The sequence below is a fragment of the Primulina eburnea genome, chromosome 6 (genome assembly GCF_022965805.1).
Source record: "Primulina eburnea isolate SZY01 chromosome 6, ASM2296580v1, whole genome shotgun sequence".
In the NCBI taxonomy this organism is placed as follows: domain Eukaryota; kingdom Viridiplantae; phylum Streptophyta; class Magnoliopsida; order Lamiales; family Gesneriaceae; genus Primulina; species Primulina eburnea.
The window spans coordinates 9,167,483-9,185,101 of record NC_133106.1 but is presented as its reverse complement, the minus strand read 5'-3'; the positions used below and the strand labels follow the sequence as shown (position 1 = coordinate 9,185,101).

At 38.9% G+C, this 17,619-nt stretch overlaps 1 protein-coding gene across 1 annotated transcript; it reads left to right on the top strand.

The window, feature by feature from the left end:
* The first annotated feature begins 16,623 nt into the window (after nucleotides 1-16,623).
* On the top strand, nucleotides 16,624-17,202 carry LOC140835302 (uncharacterized). The gene has a single exon (XM_073200792.1). The coding sequence runs from the start codon at nucleotides 16,624-16,626 to the stop codon at nucleotides 17,200-17,202; it is 579 nt and encodes a 192-aa protein (XP_073056893.1).
* The last annotated feature ends 417 nt before the right edge of the window (nucleotides 17,203-17,619 follow it).

Below are 17,619 nucleotides of genomic sequence, written 5' to 3'. Positions count from 1 at the left end.
TTGAAAGGAATTTTATTTCTTGATATATTTTCCTTTTTAATATCTTTAATGTTTGCCTTTCTAGACATGGGAATAATCTCGAACTTATGATATGATTTCGTGTAGATTTATACGACCAATAATATTTTTAAGATATGATATAATCTTTAAGATATGATATAATTTTTAAGATATGATATCCTTGTTTTAAAAAGAATTTGTTTCCTAATGAAATTGGTTTCTATGTTTAATAGGACTAAGAAGAGAAGGTAGTATAAATAGGAGAAGAAGATACAGAGCTAAAAAATTTTGGAGAGACGAATTCGTACGAAGAGAGTTTGTTTGATTGAAGCAATCTCGCGTCGTTGATAAAGTGTTGCTGTGAAGTGCTGACAACATCTGAAGACAACACCTAATCACTGTTTTGATTAGTGCATTCATTTTTGAAGACTTTTCACTTCTCAGTTGATGCATCCTATGTATTTTGGTTATATGGTTTGCTAGAGCTTTAGGATGCAATTTGTTACTCGCCTTAAAAAGAGAGTTGTTTTATTCTTTCACTAGTATTGGTTTTTGTAAACTTACAAGTTTTTCTAGTGAATTATTTTGCCCTGAGGCACCACACAAGTATTTTATACTTGTGCATAATTTATATCTCGTCTCTCGTATTGTTATCATTCCAGTTGCGTGTTAATGTGTTCAACTATAATTTCCGCTGCATGTTGTCGTGGGTGTTACAACACCTACGCACAAAACCTACATTCTGATACACACAACACTCACCCTCATCACACTCACACTGTGGGAACGGAACTTTCAGCCGGGATGTTAGAAAACGAGAGAGGTCTCACTGAAATCAACGTCCATCAATCGGGCTATGCCTCTGTTAGAGCGGAATCCGTTGCGTGGATCCTAAAGGTATATTTCTATTTTCCGATTCTGAATCCATCGTGTTCCGGTATCCTGCTCATTACTTGGGTGTCACTTCCACACTCGATCACTATCATATCGGGGAGGCACTTTAGCATGGCTGGGATGCTATTGATAGCATGCACTACAACAATAAATGGCTATCGTGACACTTTTTTGTCGACACTTTTAATTAAATCTTTTTACAAATACTTAATAATGACACTTGTAAAAAATTAATAATGTGTAAAATACCACATCGTAAAAAATCATTAAAAAACTAAAAATTGTCACTATAAATAAGTGTGAGAATATTTGGGTTAGATAAATATTGGAGGAGGGAAAATAGTTGTTTCCCTCCATATAAAAAATGACATCAATTAAAAATGTCAGGATAACTAATTAGTATGTTTTTTTATTACCACATTTATTTTATCTATTTTTCTTCTTCCTATATTTATCCAACCCAAATATTCCCACATTTGTTATGATCACTATAAATAACATACACGACACTTTTAGTTGTCATTATAAATGATTTTAACTGACATATAAATCTGTCATTATTATTATTGTAGAACCCGTAACTTAGACTATGTATAAGTCATGCATAATTCTAGTAATTTAAAATGATTTTATTGCATGAGTATTTAAATTTAATTATTTTATTATTTATGCAGTCGTTTAAATTTTTATCATTTCAGTTAATTCAGTGAGGCCGGATTGGAGTTAGAGTTTAGAGATAAAATTTAAGATTTAGGAAAACATTCTCAGAAATTATTTTAGTTAATTAATAAGTTAATTTAAGTTAAATGGAAGTTTAAGGAATTATTTAAGTTACTTGAGGTGAGTAGAAAATAAATTCATTTAAGTTAATTAATTAAGGCGTTAGTTCACTAAATTATTTAAAGGATAGGTAAGGCTTTTAAGGGTTATAAATTTAGTAGATAATCAACATTTCCCTTCATTTTATTCCAAGAATTCGGCCACCCCTTAGTAGATTAAGCTAGGACATGCCAACTCACCTTTGACCCATTATTTGTCATTCTTAGCATTATAACCTTTTTAATTATTAATCAACCTTAATTAATTTATTAGTAAGCAATATCCTAGTCTAATTATCAAGGATAAATCGGCCATGCTCCCCCCAAGAAGATTTGTTCAATCAAATTCAAAATTTAAATGAGTGGTAGACTTGGTCTTGCATTTGAATCCCTTTATTAGTGGATCTTCCCCCTCACCTTTCCAACCATCATTCTCGCCCCTCCATCGCCGAAATTCAGAGTATTTTAGAGACAAAAATCGTGAGGTGCTAAGGGAAAAACAAGAGAGAAAATCGAGAGCAATAAAGGTAGAAAAGAAAGCACTCCACCTCCTTCGCGCCGGATCGCCTCATTCTTTCGTTTTCTTTCAAAACGAAACCAGGCATGCATATATTCTTCCTTGACTCTTCAATCAAGTCATATTATCATTATTTTTATGTTTCATGATCATCCTTTCATGTAAAAACACAAACACATCAAGAAATTTCAGAAAATGCACATGCAGATTTTCGGCCCTCCCTTTTCAAGATTCACGATTTTCTTTTGTGTTGTGGTTTCAGGTATTGGTTCGATTCCAGGCTCCCAAGGTGACATCTAGATATGTAATAGGATGAATTAATACCATGTTGGTCCAATCATTCAACCCCATACACGCTGGAAGACACGATAATGACAACAACTCCACATGTTGTCCATTTGAACCTTTCGAAATTTTGTGTTGCTGTCATATGGGAAATGAATCTGATCATGGCTGCTACAAGGCCTATAGCCATGGTTAGATCACTTCCCTAGCATGTCTATGACGTGACTAAGTCGCCCTTTTGGTGTCTCGGTCCATGGTTAATCGGTTTTTAATTAAAAACGCAAGAACAGCCCCTTCCCCATTTCGGCTTCTCACTTGTACAGCATGTGTTTTCAAAATTTTGGTGGAATGGTGTGGATCTTGGTTGGACTATGGCCCTTAGCCACGGTTCATACCATACCCCAAGATGTCTAGATCGTGCCATGGTCAATCAAATGGCCACTGGAACGACTCGAGACAGCAATCAAAGCGAAACACCTCACGCGCATGCAAAGGTGCTCTCGGGTGAACTTTTCGGATTGGTGCTGGTGTGGTGCGAATTGTGTCTGGTCTAGGGCCCATAGCCATGGTTCAAATCATTCCTTGGGTTGTTGGTAAGAGTCTCTGGTCGGTGTTTCAAGCCACAATGGCCGGTAGTCTCGAAAACGACGCAAGAAACCTAAGCACAGTTGCTGTATTTTGTGGACAACAACTTGCTGTGACGGTTCAGGGGCTCGTTCGAGTTCTTGGTTGGCTTTTAGCCTATAGCCTTGGACTAGATAGTTCCTCATTGAGTTAGGAAGGCCATGTTTTTGACCGTTTGTGATTCGGATCATTTTGAGGTCCTACGAGAATTTACGGTGCGATGTGCCAAATTGACTCTCGAAAGAGCGTTTCATGTTTTGGCCTCCATTCACCTAGATTTCGACCCTCACTATTTTAGGAGCATTGTTTCATCATTTTAGGCGTATTTTAATCATGACTACTTGATGGTTGGGTGTTGGTTCGGGTTGGCACGGAGTCATGATTAAATACGAAGTCGTAGACGCACTTGTCTCAGTTTTTGGATTTAATTGCATAGTTTGGTCAAGTAAAAGCTATTGCATATTTTTCATGGCATATTTAGGTTGCAGCGAGCCTGGGAGCGATCCAATCCATCAGTAAAAAATTATTACAGGATATTTAATTGTGTGAATTAATTATATTACGTGCAAAAATATTCATTTTGAGATTTATGCGATATTTCTTGTAGTCATTTTACTATTATGATTAAATTCGGTCCGCAGTTACCCGTCAGCTCAGTTGTTTCACCCAGTATACTGTGGCAGTAGTCTGATCAGACGTAAATCCGGTCACCAGTTACCGGTCCTGTCCTCAGTATCGGTCAGCTCAGTTCAGTTCAGGGACCACTTGCGTAGACCATAATCTCACCAGAAAATTATTACAAGCTATTTCAGTACAGGGCTCCAAGGAGCAAACATTTTTACTATGATTTTTCAGTTCAGTTATGCACGTATTATAATTGTCATGACAAGTTATTTTCACGTATGCTTCATGACATGATATTTTTATCCCATGCAAATATTACTATATTATTTACGATATATGCATGTTGAGTCTTTAGACTCACTAGACTTGATTGTTGTAGGTACTGATAATGTCGGGATCGAGGGCGGAGACCAGTGAGCTAGCTTGGGTCGGCAGTAGTGGCACCCGAGGACCTCAGTTTCAGCACTTGCCATTTTTTTTGATGCTCAAATATTTTATCAGTTGTTTAATACTTTAACTTGTTATTTTGGCAAGTAATAATTTATTCTGCTACTATTTTGAACGTTAAACATTTTATCAGTTTTTGGTATGAATGAGGCACTCCATTTATTTTAAAAGAAAAATTTTAAATTTCCCGCAAATTTTTAAATTAAAGATTTTTAGGCCTTTATAGATTGTATCAGAGCAATGGTTCTGTAAAGGGTTGCACTACTACTGACCGTGAGAAGATCATGAAGTCACGTCTTCGGTATGTAAGTTTTACAGTTACACATTTTATTTAAAGCATGAATTATTTAACAACATGTTTTCGTGAAATATTTTACGTCCGGATTTATCTTATTGTTCATTATTTAAATTTAAATAAATTATGGGATTATGCATGTTGGTTACGTATGGGTTATGTATAGAACAATATTCCCCCTAGACGCATTCTAGAGCGCACTAGAACTGAGGAGCCTCGCCAGGAGGACAGGGAGGAGCAGAGACAGGAGAGAGATTTACCACCTCCACCCCCACCGGACATGAATGCCCAGATGCTGGCTGGGATGACTCAGTTCTTCGCACAGTTTGCAGGGAACAATGTTGTGGCGACCAGGCCGACAGGGCCCGAGGCTGTATATGAGTGATTCATGAAGATGAGTCCGAAGGAGTTTTCTGGGACGTCTGACCCCATGATTGCCGAGGGCTAGATCAAGTCTCTCGAGGTTATCTTCGAGTTTATGAAACTTGGGGATGCAGATCGAGTTCGTTGTGCCTCTTATTTGTTCGGAGGAGATGCCCGCTTATGGTGGGAAGGAGCTTCAGTAGCCCTTAATTTGGCTACACTGTCTTGGGTGCGCTTCACGGAGGTATTCTACTCCAAATATTTTACTGAGGAAGAGCGCACCAGGTTGACTACTGAGTTCATGAGCCTGCGGCAAGGAGATCTGACAGTTACGGAGTTTATCCGTAAGTTTGAGAGGGGTTGTCATTTCGTGCCCCTGATCGCGAATGATGCTAAAGCCAAGTTGATGCATTTCTTAGTGGGTCTACGGCCGATCTTGCGCCGTGATGTTAGGGTGTCTGACCCTACTTCTTATGAGGTCGCTGTATCCAAAGCTCTAGCCGCAGAGCAGGATCAGCGTGTTATAGAGAGAGACCGCCAGGGCAAGCGCCCAATCCAGGTACCACACCGCCCTCCTCCTCAGCAGCATCAGCATCAGCACAAGAGGCCGTATCACGGCCCGCCCAGAAACAGAGGAGGACCTCAGAAGCAGAATCAGCAGCAGCAGGGACGTGTCGTCTCGAGGAACTTTTAGCATCCAGTCTGTCCCAAGTGCTCACACCGTCATCCTGGAGCATGTATGTATGGCTCAGGAAATGTTTTAAGTGTGGCAGCACAGACCACGTGCTGCGGCAGTGCCCCCGGAAGAATCTGCCTACCCAAGGCAGAGTTTTTGCTCTCCATGCTACGGAGACGAACCCCGATACCATGTTGATGACAGGTACTTTACATCTTTAAGTTTACATTTGCATTCCAATGTTTTGGGAATCGGGATTTAGATTTTGAACTTAGAATTGCGATAGGATAGCATGCTCTACTCAGTATTATTTGTGGGATTAAGATAGAAAAATTGTGACCTTTGCATGCCTATAAGCTTAGCTCTTGTGATTATTTGGGTTCAGCTTAGTGTTCCGAACTTTCAGGGAGAATTTTCATAGCTGACCCAGCTACCAAAGCCCTGATAGATTCAGGGGCTACCCACTAATTTATTTCGGAGGTCTTTGCCAATTTCTTCAAAGTCAAGACCATCGGGCTAGATATAGCCTATTCAGTAGTGTTGCCTTCAGGAGAAGAGATGGCAGCCACCAATGTGATACGAGGCATAGATCTTGAGCTCCATGGCAATCTTGTCTATGCGGATCTTATAGTGTTGCCGATGCCAGAGTTTGACATCATTCTAGGGATGGATTGAAAGAGGATCGGTTACGGTGACCGGAAGCGCAACGGAAGTTTAAAAATCGAATTTTTTACATGTATTTTTCGGCCACCACATTATTTTGTGCAACAAATACAATAAAACACAAAATGACATTCATAGTGTGTTAAGAAATGTACCTATCAATCACAAGGATTGATGTATGGCTCCAACCAAGGTGTAAACACCTTAGCTCTTCAATGGCAAGACCCTCTACAAGCTTTCCTTGTTCTTGAAATCTTTCCTTCAAATTAGGTCAACCACCAACAAGCTAAATCCACTCTAATTTTGCACTAGAAAAATTAGAGCATTTTTCATTTGAGAAGAGAGTGTTTCTTCAACCATTGAAGAAAGAAAAATGAGAGAAGAAAAATGGAGAGAAAAATGTTGAAGTTTCGGCCAAGTGCATGTAAGAATGAGGGAGGAGAGTCTTGTCTTGGTTGTGGGAAAAGTTGGGAGAAAAAGTTGCATGCCATGCCTTGAAAACTCAAAAAGTAGTCTCCCAACCTTTCACCTCCCATGCATGCATATTATATGGTTTTTTTATCAAAATAAAAACCATGGACTAAATTTAATTATCTCAAACATATTTGAGACTAATTAAACATTACTTGAATTTGCCCAAGTCCCACTAGTTAAATAATTATTTAAATTGAGCTCTACAAGACTCAATATGATTTAATTAATTCAACACTTGAATTAATTTAATTATTTGGACTCTACTAGGTCCACTAGTGTTTAATTAATTCAACACTTGAATTAATTTAATTTAGTCCATAATAATGTTTATGAAAATCACAATTTTCAATTACATTATTCTCTTGGCCAAATTTTAATTTAGGAACACTTCCATAAATCAAAATTTACATTTCTCTCATAGAAGTCATACTTCTATTTTTCTTTACACTTATAAACTCATTTATAAGTCGTTCAACACATTGAACTATTTTTCTCTCTTTTATAGAAGTCATACTTCTAATTTTCTTTACGCTTATAAACTCCTTTATAAGCCGTTCAACACATTGAACTATTTTACTTCTCAACGGGATCTAGAATGTTAGCACTTGTGTGACCCTCAATGGTTCATTGAAACAACTAGCTGTGGGTTCACATCTCCATGTGATTCGGACTAAACATGTCCTTATACGAGCATACCCCAATTGCTCCATTCTTACTTATCAACTCCTTGATAATAAGAACGTCAGAACTCAAGTCTGATAGTACCCAACCAATCATGTTAAACGCCTAGCAGCATCGCTTACATGATTCCCTAGGTATCAAATGATAGTGCCTGCAAGAACCATTCAATTATGGATAGCGTACAGTACGGTCCCTTCAACTCATATATCCCGATCGATTCGACAACCATTGGTTTATCGAGAGTTGTCCATGAATCGATACTATGTGTCATGTTGTAGTTGCATCGATGGTGTAATCTATGAAACCCTTTTCATAATTACAACCATACTCTGGCCAGAGATTTCAACCTACATACACATGATAACACATAGGATATCCATACCCGAAGGTAAGCGGTGAATCCCCGACTACAATGCATCGACTCCTATGTGTTTCGATAGAACACCCAACCTTGCCACCTGATGACCCCATAAGAGTCGGTAAACAAGTCAAAGTGAAATGCTAGCACATAGAGTCTCAATGTTGTCCCGGGTCATAAGGACTAATGGTGTAAAACCATAAACTAGGACGTTTCCACTCGATAAGTGAGAACCACTTGGAAAGTCCTTTTATGGAGGGTTGTTCAGTGCACTCTACAAGGAGCACCTATCTGCATGTTCAGACATCACAATGTCCCCTACCAATGAAACATGGTACTCACATCGCAGATACTAGTCTCTAACTCGAGCGGCCTATATCCTTCTTAGTGGCGGCTGAATCGACTAGGAACCGTTTAGAATATACAGTATTACAAATATGAGTTTCATGATACTCATCATATGAGCATCTCATATTCTTTCTACTATTTGTATATTCAAGGGCTTTATCTATGCAACTAGCATGGGTGTACAGATAAAGATTTGCCAAAATAATAATTTCAAATATTATTAAAATAAAGATTGCTTATACATAGAGTTTCATTGTGAACACTCGGCCAACACTTGGCTCGACGGGCACCTACTCTAACAATCTCCCACTTGCACTAGAGCCAACTACCCATATGCTTTCAAACTCATTGATTCGCGATGCTTGTCAAATAATGGTCCAGGTAAAGGCTTAGCTAGTGGATCAACAACATTATCTGCGGAGCCGACTATGTCAAAAGACACTTCTCTACTTTCCACAATCTCTCCGAGGATGTGGTACTTACTCAATACATGTTTGGACTTCTGATGAGACCTTGGCTCCTTTGTTTGAGCTAAAGCTCCCGTGTTGTCACACAACACCGGGACAGGAGCAACTCCATTAGGAATAACGTCCAACTCTTAGACGAAATTCCTTATCCAAACAGCCTCCCTTGCTGCATCTGATGCAGCAATGTATTCGGCCTCTGTGCTGGAATCCGCATTATTGTCTTGCTTGGAACTCTTCCAAGAGACAGCAGCACCATTGAGCATGAATACAAACCCAGAGGTTGACTTCGAGTCATCGATATCGCTTTGGAAGCTAGAGTCGGTATAGCCTTCCAATTTCAGTTCTCCACCCCATAGACCAAGAACAATTTATTGGTCCTTCTCAACTACTTGAGGATGTCTTTCACAGCTTTCCAGTGTGGAAGACCAGGGTTCGATTGATATCTTTTCACTACACATAGTGCAAACGCCACGTCAGGACGTGTAGATATCATCCCATACATGATGTTACCAATTGCCGAAGCATATGGAATGCGTGTCATCGCCACTATCTCTGCATCAGTCTTGGGAGACAGACTTGGATAGGGACACGCCATGACACATTGGTAGATGTCCTGTCATGGACTCATCCATCGAGAATCGCTTCACGATGGTATCAATGTATGTGGACTGGGTGAGACCAAGCCATCTTTTCGATCTATCTCAATAGATCTGTATTCTCAATACAAAAGATGCTTCACCCAAGTCCTTCATCGAGAACTTACTCGCTAACCATATCTTAGTTGTTTGCAACATTCCTAATTCATTCCCAATGAGTAGAATGTCATCAACATAAAGCACCAGGAATGTCACAACACTCCCACTGACCTTCTTATACACACACGGTTCCTAAGGATTCTTAGTAAACCAAACTCTTTGATCGTACTATCGAATCTGAGGTTCCAACTCCTCGATGCCTTCTTTAGACCATAAATAGATATCTGAAATTTGCATACCATATGCTCACTTCCGAAAGATGTAAACCCTTCAGGTTGAGACATGTAAATCACTTTCTTAAAATCCCCATTAAGAAAGACTGTCTTAACATCCATCTGCCATATCTCATAGTCATACCATGCAGCTATGGCTAGCAAAATCCTTATGGACTTGAACATTGCGATTGGGAAAAGGTTTCCTCAAAGTCAACTCCTTGTCTTTGAGTACATCCTTTTGCCACCAATCGCGCCTTGAAGGTCAATACCTTCCCATTCGCCCCAAGTCCCTATGGGAACAGTTCCCTCAGGTGGATCCACAAGATCCTACACCTGGTTCGAATGCATGGAATTCATCTCAAATTCCATTGCTTCAAGCCACTTGGATGAATCGGCATCAGATAATGATTCCTTGAAGGTCCTTGGATCACATCCATGGTTAGGCTCATCATGGCCCTCTTCAAGAAGCTGACATACCTCATAGGTGGTCTCGAGACTCTCTCGTATCTTCTAGGAGCTTGTATCTCCTCTCTTGGCTCTTCGGGTGTGGGTTCTATAATTGTGGGTGTCTCTCGAACCTCTTCGAGTTCTATCATCTCCCATTTTCTATCCAATAGAAATTCCTTTTCCAAAAAGGTTGCATTCCTAGAAACAAACAACTTTGTTTCTTGGGGATGATAGAAATAATATCCAACTTAATTCCTTGGATATTCCACAAAGTAACATAAAATGGATCGACTATCCAATTTATCTCCCACTACCTGCTTCATAAGCAGGGCACCCCCATATTCTAATATAAGAATAATTAGGAGGCTTACCCATCCATATCTCATATGGTGTATGCCTTTGAATGGACATTCAGTGGAATATCTTTTAATTTTAAGTTATAGAGATCGTTTTCAAGTTCACCAGTACCAATCAAACATTCATTCATGTAAATGTTGCAAACACCTTTGCAAAATAAACAAGAATATCCATTTTTATTAGCATAGAAATGGAAACAATGTTTTTACAAAATTAGGTACAAACAAAACATCTCATATGATTAACTTAAACTATTGTTCAATAATAAGTAAACATCCTCAATAGCCTTGGCAGCAACTCTTGCTCCATTGCCCATCCTCAAGAAGGTCACACCTTCCTTAAGCTACCTACTTCTTCCCATCACCTGTAACCCATTACAGAGATGTGAGTCACAACCGGTATCTAATACCCAAGAAGTAGAGTTAATTGAAATGTTTACTTAAATTTAGAACATATCGTTTCCAGAACACTTCTGGGCCAGATATTCCTTGCGATTTCGTCTCCAATGTCCAGGCTTCTTGCAGTGATGACAAACATCACTAGTCTTGTCAGCCCTAACTGGTCTGGCTGCCTCAACGAGATTCGGAGATTGCCTCAACAAGGGCACGTTCTTCTTGGGACGTTGGAAAGAACTCTTCTTTCCCTTCCCATGTGGATCAATCTTCGTACCAGATGAAGAACCCACATAAAGAACCAACTTCTCTTTCTTGATGGTGGATTCAAACGTAACAAGCATATTCACCAACTCCTCAAGTGTCGGTTCTATCTTGTTCATGTTGAAGTTCACCACAAAAAGGATCAAATGAGCTAGGCAATGATAACAGCAACACGTCGGTGGTCAACTCCGAAGGCAAGATCAGATCGATGCCAACGAGCTTGTCCACGAGCCCGATCATCTTTAAGCCATGCTCATGGACCGAGGCCCCATCTCGCATGTGCATAGTGATCAGCTCCTTGACGGTAGCATGCCTAAGAGGCCGAGTCTGCTCACCAAAGAGCTCTTTGATGTGCTTATGAATGTCAGCAGCATTCTTTGCATGCTCAAAACGTCTCTGCAGCTCATCATTCATAGAAGTCAGCATATAACATCTGGCTATAAAGTCATGGTCACACCATTCCTTGTAAGCCTGCAATTCCTCAGGATTGCAGTCAGTCGGAGCCTCAACAGGGGGCGACTCATTCAGTGTATATGCTACCCTTTCCGAATTCAAGACGATTTTCAGGTTTCTTAGCCAAGTGAGGTAATTAGGTCCAGTTAATATGTGTTTGTCGAGTATTATGGATATCGGATTGCGAATCGAAGACATTGTCAATTTGTACTGAAAAGTAAAAAAAAGATAAATGTTGATGACTATTTTAAAATATTTAGTAAGATATGAAGTTTGGACTTTTACTTCATAAATATTTGCTCCCACTGTTTTGACATCTTTCACTACCCTCTAGTGAAAACGGGAAACTCCTTTCCTCAGTAGGTACGTAAGGTCCAATTAGCGAATTGTGATCCCGAATAATATCAGCCAATCACAATTCCTAAAAGGCAGTTTCCAATTGCATCACAATGCAACCCTCTACGTAAACTTTTGTCTCACGTTTGATTAGGACCCAATAATATGAGGTCGTTCATCTTTACGTGTCAAGCCTTACCCATCGATGTTGAACCTTAATGGACGGTCGCCATGAGTTCCCCCAATAATATGAGCCGAAATCATGGGAGTTCCACGTAGTTCACATCACTATGTCAATGGATGTCATAGCTTTCCGGCACCCAGAGCCCCCTCAATAATATGAGCCGAGCCCCGAGTACGAGTAGCGTTCATCATGCACCCATTGTCGATGGAAGACAAGGAAATTATAAACAAATTTATAATTCCCCTTTTCGGGCTTGATATTAATTTTGAATCTTATTCAAAATGAGAGTTTTTAATTTTGAAAGGTCTCATCATTAATTTTATTTTAAAAGCTCGCCATGTTTGATCGTATGTTTGCCGGATTCATGCAACTTTGTTATTATCATAATAATAACGCACATACTCATTATTTATAACATATCATGCATATATAAGGATGATTAATCGCCCCAATACTAATGGACCGTGTGAGCTAAACACGAGCCTAGGTCCAATCCTAGGGAAATGCACGGGATGCAAATGCAACTATTACATAAGCTTCCAATATTTACATGTCTTCGATCTTCATAATCATCATGGCCACCATCTTCCAATCTTGATCATCCACTATACTAATATTTACAAATAAATATCCATGACAAATAGGGATACATCTCATGGGGTGGGAACGGGCCATAAACCAAGCCCACTTTAAATTTGATAATTATTACAATCATTCAACACAAAATATCCTAGCATACACCTAGCAAATTGGGCTTGGGCTTTTGATCATCCTTCATGCATAATATCACATATCATATACCATCAATTAATTATCACAATAATTAATTGATCCAATATTATATATCTTGATCCAATCACTAACCGCCACGATTATAAACTAAATTAACAAAGTATACAAACACCTTTGTCTACTTTCAAATTAATTTATTTATAACCGAATTTCTTATAAATCACAATTTACTATAAATAATTAAAGTCCAACTTCAATTATTTATTTTATGAGAAAAAATTTGCAACTTTTGTAATTTTAAACTTAAGGGCCCAAAAAACTCATTTTTCACCAAAAATATTTTGGCCCATTAAAAATTCACAAACATGTTAGCCATCCAATGGCCCAACAACTCAAGGCCCATGACACTTTGATATTCCAAAACACTTTTGGAAACCCTAGCCGTCATCGCCGTCGCCGGATTCCGGCAACAAAATTTTTTTTTTATTAAAGTGTAGGGGCTGTTCGGGCAGCCCCTCGGGCTGCCCTTGCTGCCCGAAACGGGCAGCCCCACGGGCAGCCCGAGCTGCCCGAAATGGGCAGCAACTTGCTGCCCAAAACCCGCCCCAATCCGGCCTTGAATTCGTTGCAAAATTTACACTCATGCGGTTAGAAATCAATCTCAATATAATATCTTGTAGTTGCTACACAAAATCGTAACCATAGCTCGGATACCACTTGAAAGAGGATCGGTTACGGTGACCGGAAGCGCAACGGAAGTTTAAAAATAGAATTTTTTACATGTATTTTTCGGCCACCACATTATTTTGTGCAACAAATACAATAAAACACAAAATGACATTCATAGTGTGTTAAGAAATGTACCTATCAATCACAAGGATTGATGTATGGCTCCAACCAAGGTGTAAACACCTTAGCTCTTCAATGGCAAGACCCTCTACAAGCTTTCCTTGTTCTTGAAATCTTTCCTTCAAATTAGGTCAACCACCAACAAGCTAAATCCACTCTAATTTTGCACTAGAAAAATTAGAGCATTTTTCATTTGAGAAGAGAGTGTTTCTTCAACCATTGAAGAAAGAAAAATGAGAGAAGAAAAATGGAGAGAAAAATGTTGAAGTTTCGGCCAAGTGCATGTAAGAATGAGGGAGGAGAGTCTTGTCTTGGTTGTGGGAAAAGTTGGGAGAAAAAGTTGCATGCCATGCCTTGAAAACTCAAAAAGTAGTCTCCCAACTTTTCACCTCCTATGCATGCATATTATATGGTTTTTTTTATCAAAATAAAAACCATGGACTAAATTTAATTATCTCAAACATATTTCAGACTAATTAAACATTACTTGAATTTGCCCAAGTCCCACTAGTTAAATAATTATTTAAATTGAGCTCTACAAGACTCAATATGATTTAATTAATTCAACACTTGAATTAATTTAATTATTTGGACTCTACAAGGTCCACTAGTGTTTAATTAATTCAACACTTGAATTAATTTAATTTAGTCCATAATAATGTTTATGAAAATCACAATTTTCAATTACATTATTCTCTTGGCCAAATTTTAATTTAGGAACACTTCCATAAATCAAAATTTACATTTCTCTCATAGAAGTCATACTTCTATTTTTCTTTACACTTATAAACCCATTTATAAGTCGTTCAACACATTGAACTATTTTTCTCTCTTTTATAGAAGTCATACTTCTAATTTTCCTTACGCTTATAAACTCCTTTATAAGCCGTTCAACACATTGAACTATTTTACTCCTCAACGGGATCTAGAATGTTAACACTTGTGTGACCCTCAATGGTTCATTGATACAACTAGCTGTGGGTTCACATCTCCATGTGATTTGGACTAAACATGTCCTTATACGAGCATACCCCAATTGCTCCATTCTTACTTATCAACTCCTTGATAATAAGAACTTCAGAACTCAAGTCTGATAGTACCCAACCAATCATGTTAAACGCCTAGCAGCATCGCTTACATGATTCCCTAGGTATCAAATGATAGTGCCTGCAAGAACCATTCAATTATGGTTAGCGTACAGTACGGTCCCTTCAACTCATATATCCCGATCGATTCGACAACCATTGGTTTATCGAGAGTTGTCCATGAATCGATACTATGTGTCATGTTGTAGTTGCATCGATGGTGTAATCTATGAAACCCTTTTCATAATTACAACCATACTCTGGCCAAAGATTTCAACCTACATACACATGATAACACATAGGATATCCATACCCGAAGGTAAGCGGTGAATCCCCGACTACAATACATCGACTCCTATGTGTTTCGATAGAACACCCAACCTTGCCACCTGATGACCCCATAAGAGTCGGTAAACAAGTCAAAGTGAAATGCTAGCACATAGAGTCTCAATGTTGTCCCGGGTCATAAGGACTAATGGTGTACAACCATAAACTAGGACGTTTCCACTCGATAAGTGAGAACCACTTGGAAAGTCCTTTTATGGAGTGTTGTTCAGTGCACTCTACAAGGAGCACCTATCTGCATGTTCAGACATCACAATGTCCCCTACCAATGAAACATGGTACTCACATCGCAGATACTAGTCTCTAACTCGAGCGGCCTATATGCTTCTTAGTGGCGGCTGAATCGACTAGGAACCGTTTAGAATATACAGTATTACAAATATGAGTTTCATGATACTCATCATATGAGCATCTCATATTCTTTCTACTATTTGTATATTCAAGGGCTTTATCTATGCAACTAGCATGGGTGTACAGATAAAGATTTGCCAAAATAATAATTTCAAATATTATTAAAATAAAGATTGCTTATACATAGAGTTTCATTGTGAACACTCGGCCAACACTTGGCTCGACGGGCACCTACTCTAACATGGATTGGCTATTGCGAAATAGAGTTTTGATTGACTTCCAGCGGAGATCAGTTCTAGTCCGACCGCCTGGAATGACTCAGTTCTTATTCGAGTCGGACAGGTACTTTCCTTTACCGCGCATTATTCCTTGTGTCCAGGCTAGGAAGCTCATGCATAAAGGGTGTCGGGCATTTTTAGCCACTTTTATATCTGTCCCTGAGGCACCCAGTCAGTTAGCCACAGATGTTCCGATTTTTAGAGACTTCTTAGAAGTTTTTCCTGAGGACGTCTCTGGTATGCCGCCTGAGAGAGAAGTGGAGTTTTCTATCGAGCTTATGCCAGGTACGGTTCCGATCTCGAAAGCGCCGTACCAACCTGCACCGACAGAGATGGCAGAGCTTAAGAAGCAGATACAGGAACTTCTCGACAAGGAGTTCATTCGCCCTAGTTTCCATGTTTAATAGGACTAAGAAGAGAAGGCAGTATAAATAGGAGAAGAAGATACAGAGATAAAAACTTTTGGAGAGACGAATTCGTACGATGAGAGTTTGTTTGATTGAAGCAATCTCGCGTCGTTGATAAAGTGTTGCTGTGAAGTGCTGACAACATCTGAAGACAACACCTAATCACTGTTTTGATTAGTGCATTGATTTTTGAAGACTTTTCACTTCTCAGTTGATGCATCCTATGTATTTTGGTTATACGGTTTGCTAGAGCTTTAGGAAGCAATTTGTTACTCGCCTTAATAAGGGAGTTGTTTTATTCTTTCACTAGTATTGGTTTTTGTAAACTTACAAGTTTTTCTAGTGAATTATTTTTCCCTGAGGTACCGCACAAGTATTTTATACTTGTGTATAATTTATATCTCGTCTCTCGTATTGTTATCATTCCAGTTGCGTGTTAATGTGTTAAATTAAAATTTCCGCTGCATGTTGTCGTGGGTGTTACAACACCTACGCACAACACCTACATTCTGATACACACAACACTCACCCTCATCACACTCCCACTGTGGGAACGGAACTTTCAATTGGTATCAGAGCCTCCACTTGACGCTACTAAGTGAGATCCTGTTTTATTTTCTCAGGTAAAAAAAAAAAATTATGGATGCATCAACTAACACTGTTTTTAGACCTTCCGTGTTGGATGGATCAAACTATGCATTGTGGAAAGTAAAGATGAGGGTCTTTATAAAATCCATTGAAGAAAGAGCTTGGCAACATGTACTTGATGGTTGGAGCCCACCAAAGATCGAGGATGCTGATGGAGACACTCGGCTCAAACCTGAAAGTACATGGACAATAGATGAAGTGCAAACTTCAAATTTTAATTCCATGGCTCTCAATGCTATATTTTCGTCTGTTGACACAAGGATGTTTAATTTAATCACCAATTGTGTCTGTGCCAAAGAAGCTTGGGATATACTTCAGAAACATTGTGAAGGATCCGAGAGTGTGCACAAAACTAGGCTAAGGACGGTGGCATCAAAATTTGAAAGCTTGAGAATGGAGGACAAGGAGTCTATTCTTGAGTATTATAGCCGTTTGAGACAACTTTCTAATGAAGCTCATAGTCTTGGAGATCCCATGCCCAATGAAAGATTGGTGAACAAAGTTTTAAGATCTCTTCCTGAGAGATTTAATGTCAAAGTTTGTGCAATTGAAGAATCTAAAGACACTTAAAAAATCAATCTGGATGAATTAATGAGTTCTCTCAGAACTTTTGAGATGAATCTTGATTTACAAAAGAAGGATAAAGGGAAGACAATAGCCCTTGAGGTTTCTACCGACTCTTATGATGAAATCCTTCAAATATCTGAAGAGGTGAATGAGTCTGATTTAGGTGAAGATTCTATCTCTCTAATTACTGAGAAATTTGATGATTACTTGAAGAAAATGAGAGAGAAGAAGAAAATTGGACAAAAATCTGTGCTGCCCAACATCACTACTTCTGCAAAAGTTCAAAAGTTTACTCCTATGAAAGGACAATTTCGACCAAAGAATGAATTGCAAATCCAATCAAATGTCAGAAATCTGGATTCAGTGCAATGTAGAGAGTGTTCTGGATTTGGACACTATGCCAATGAGTGTGCCAATCGA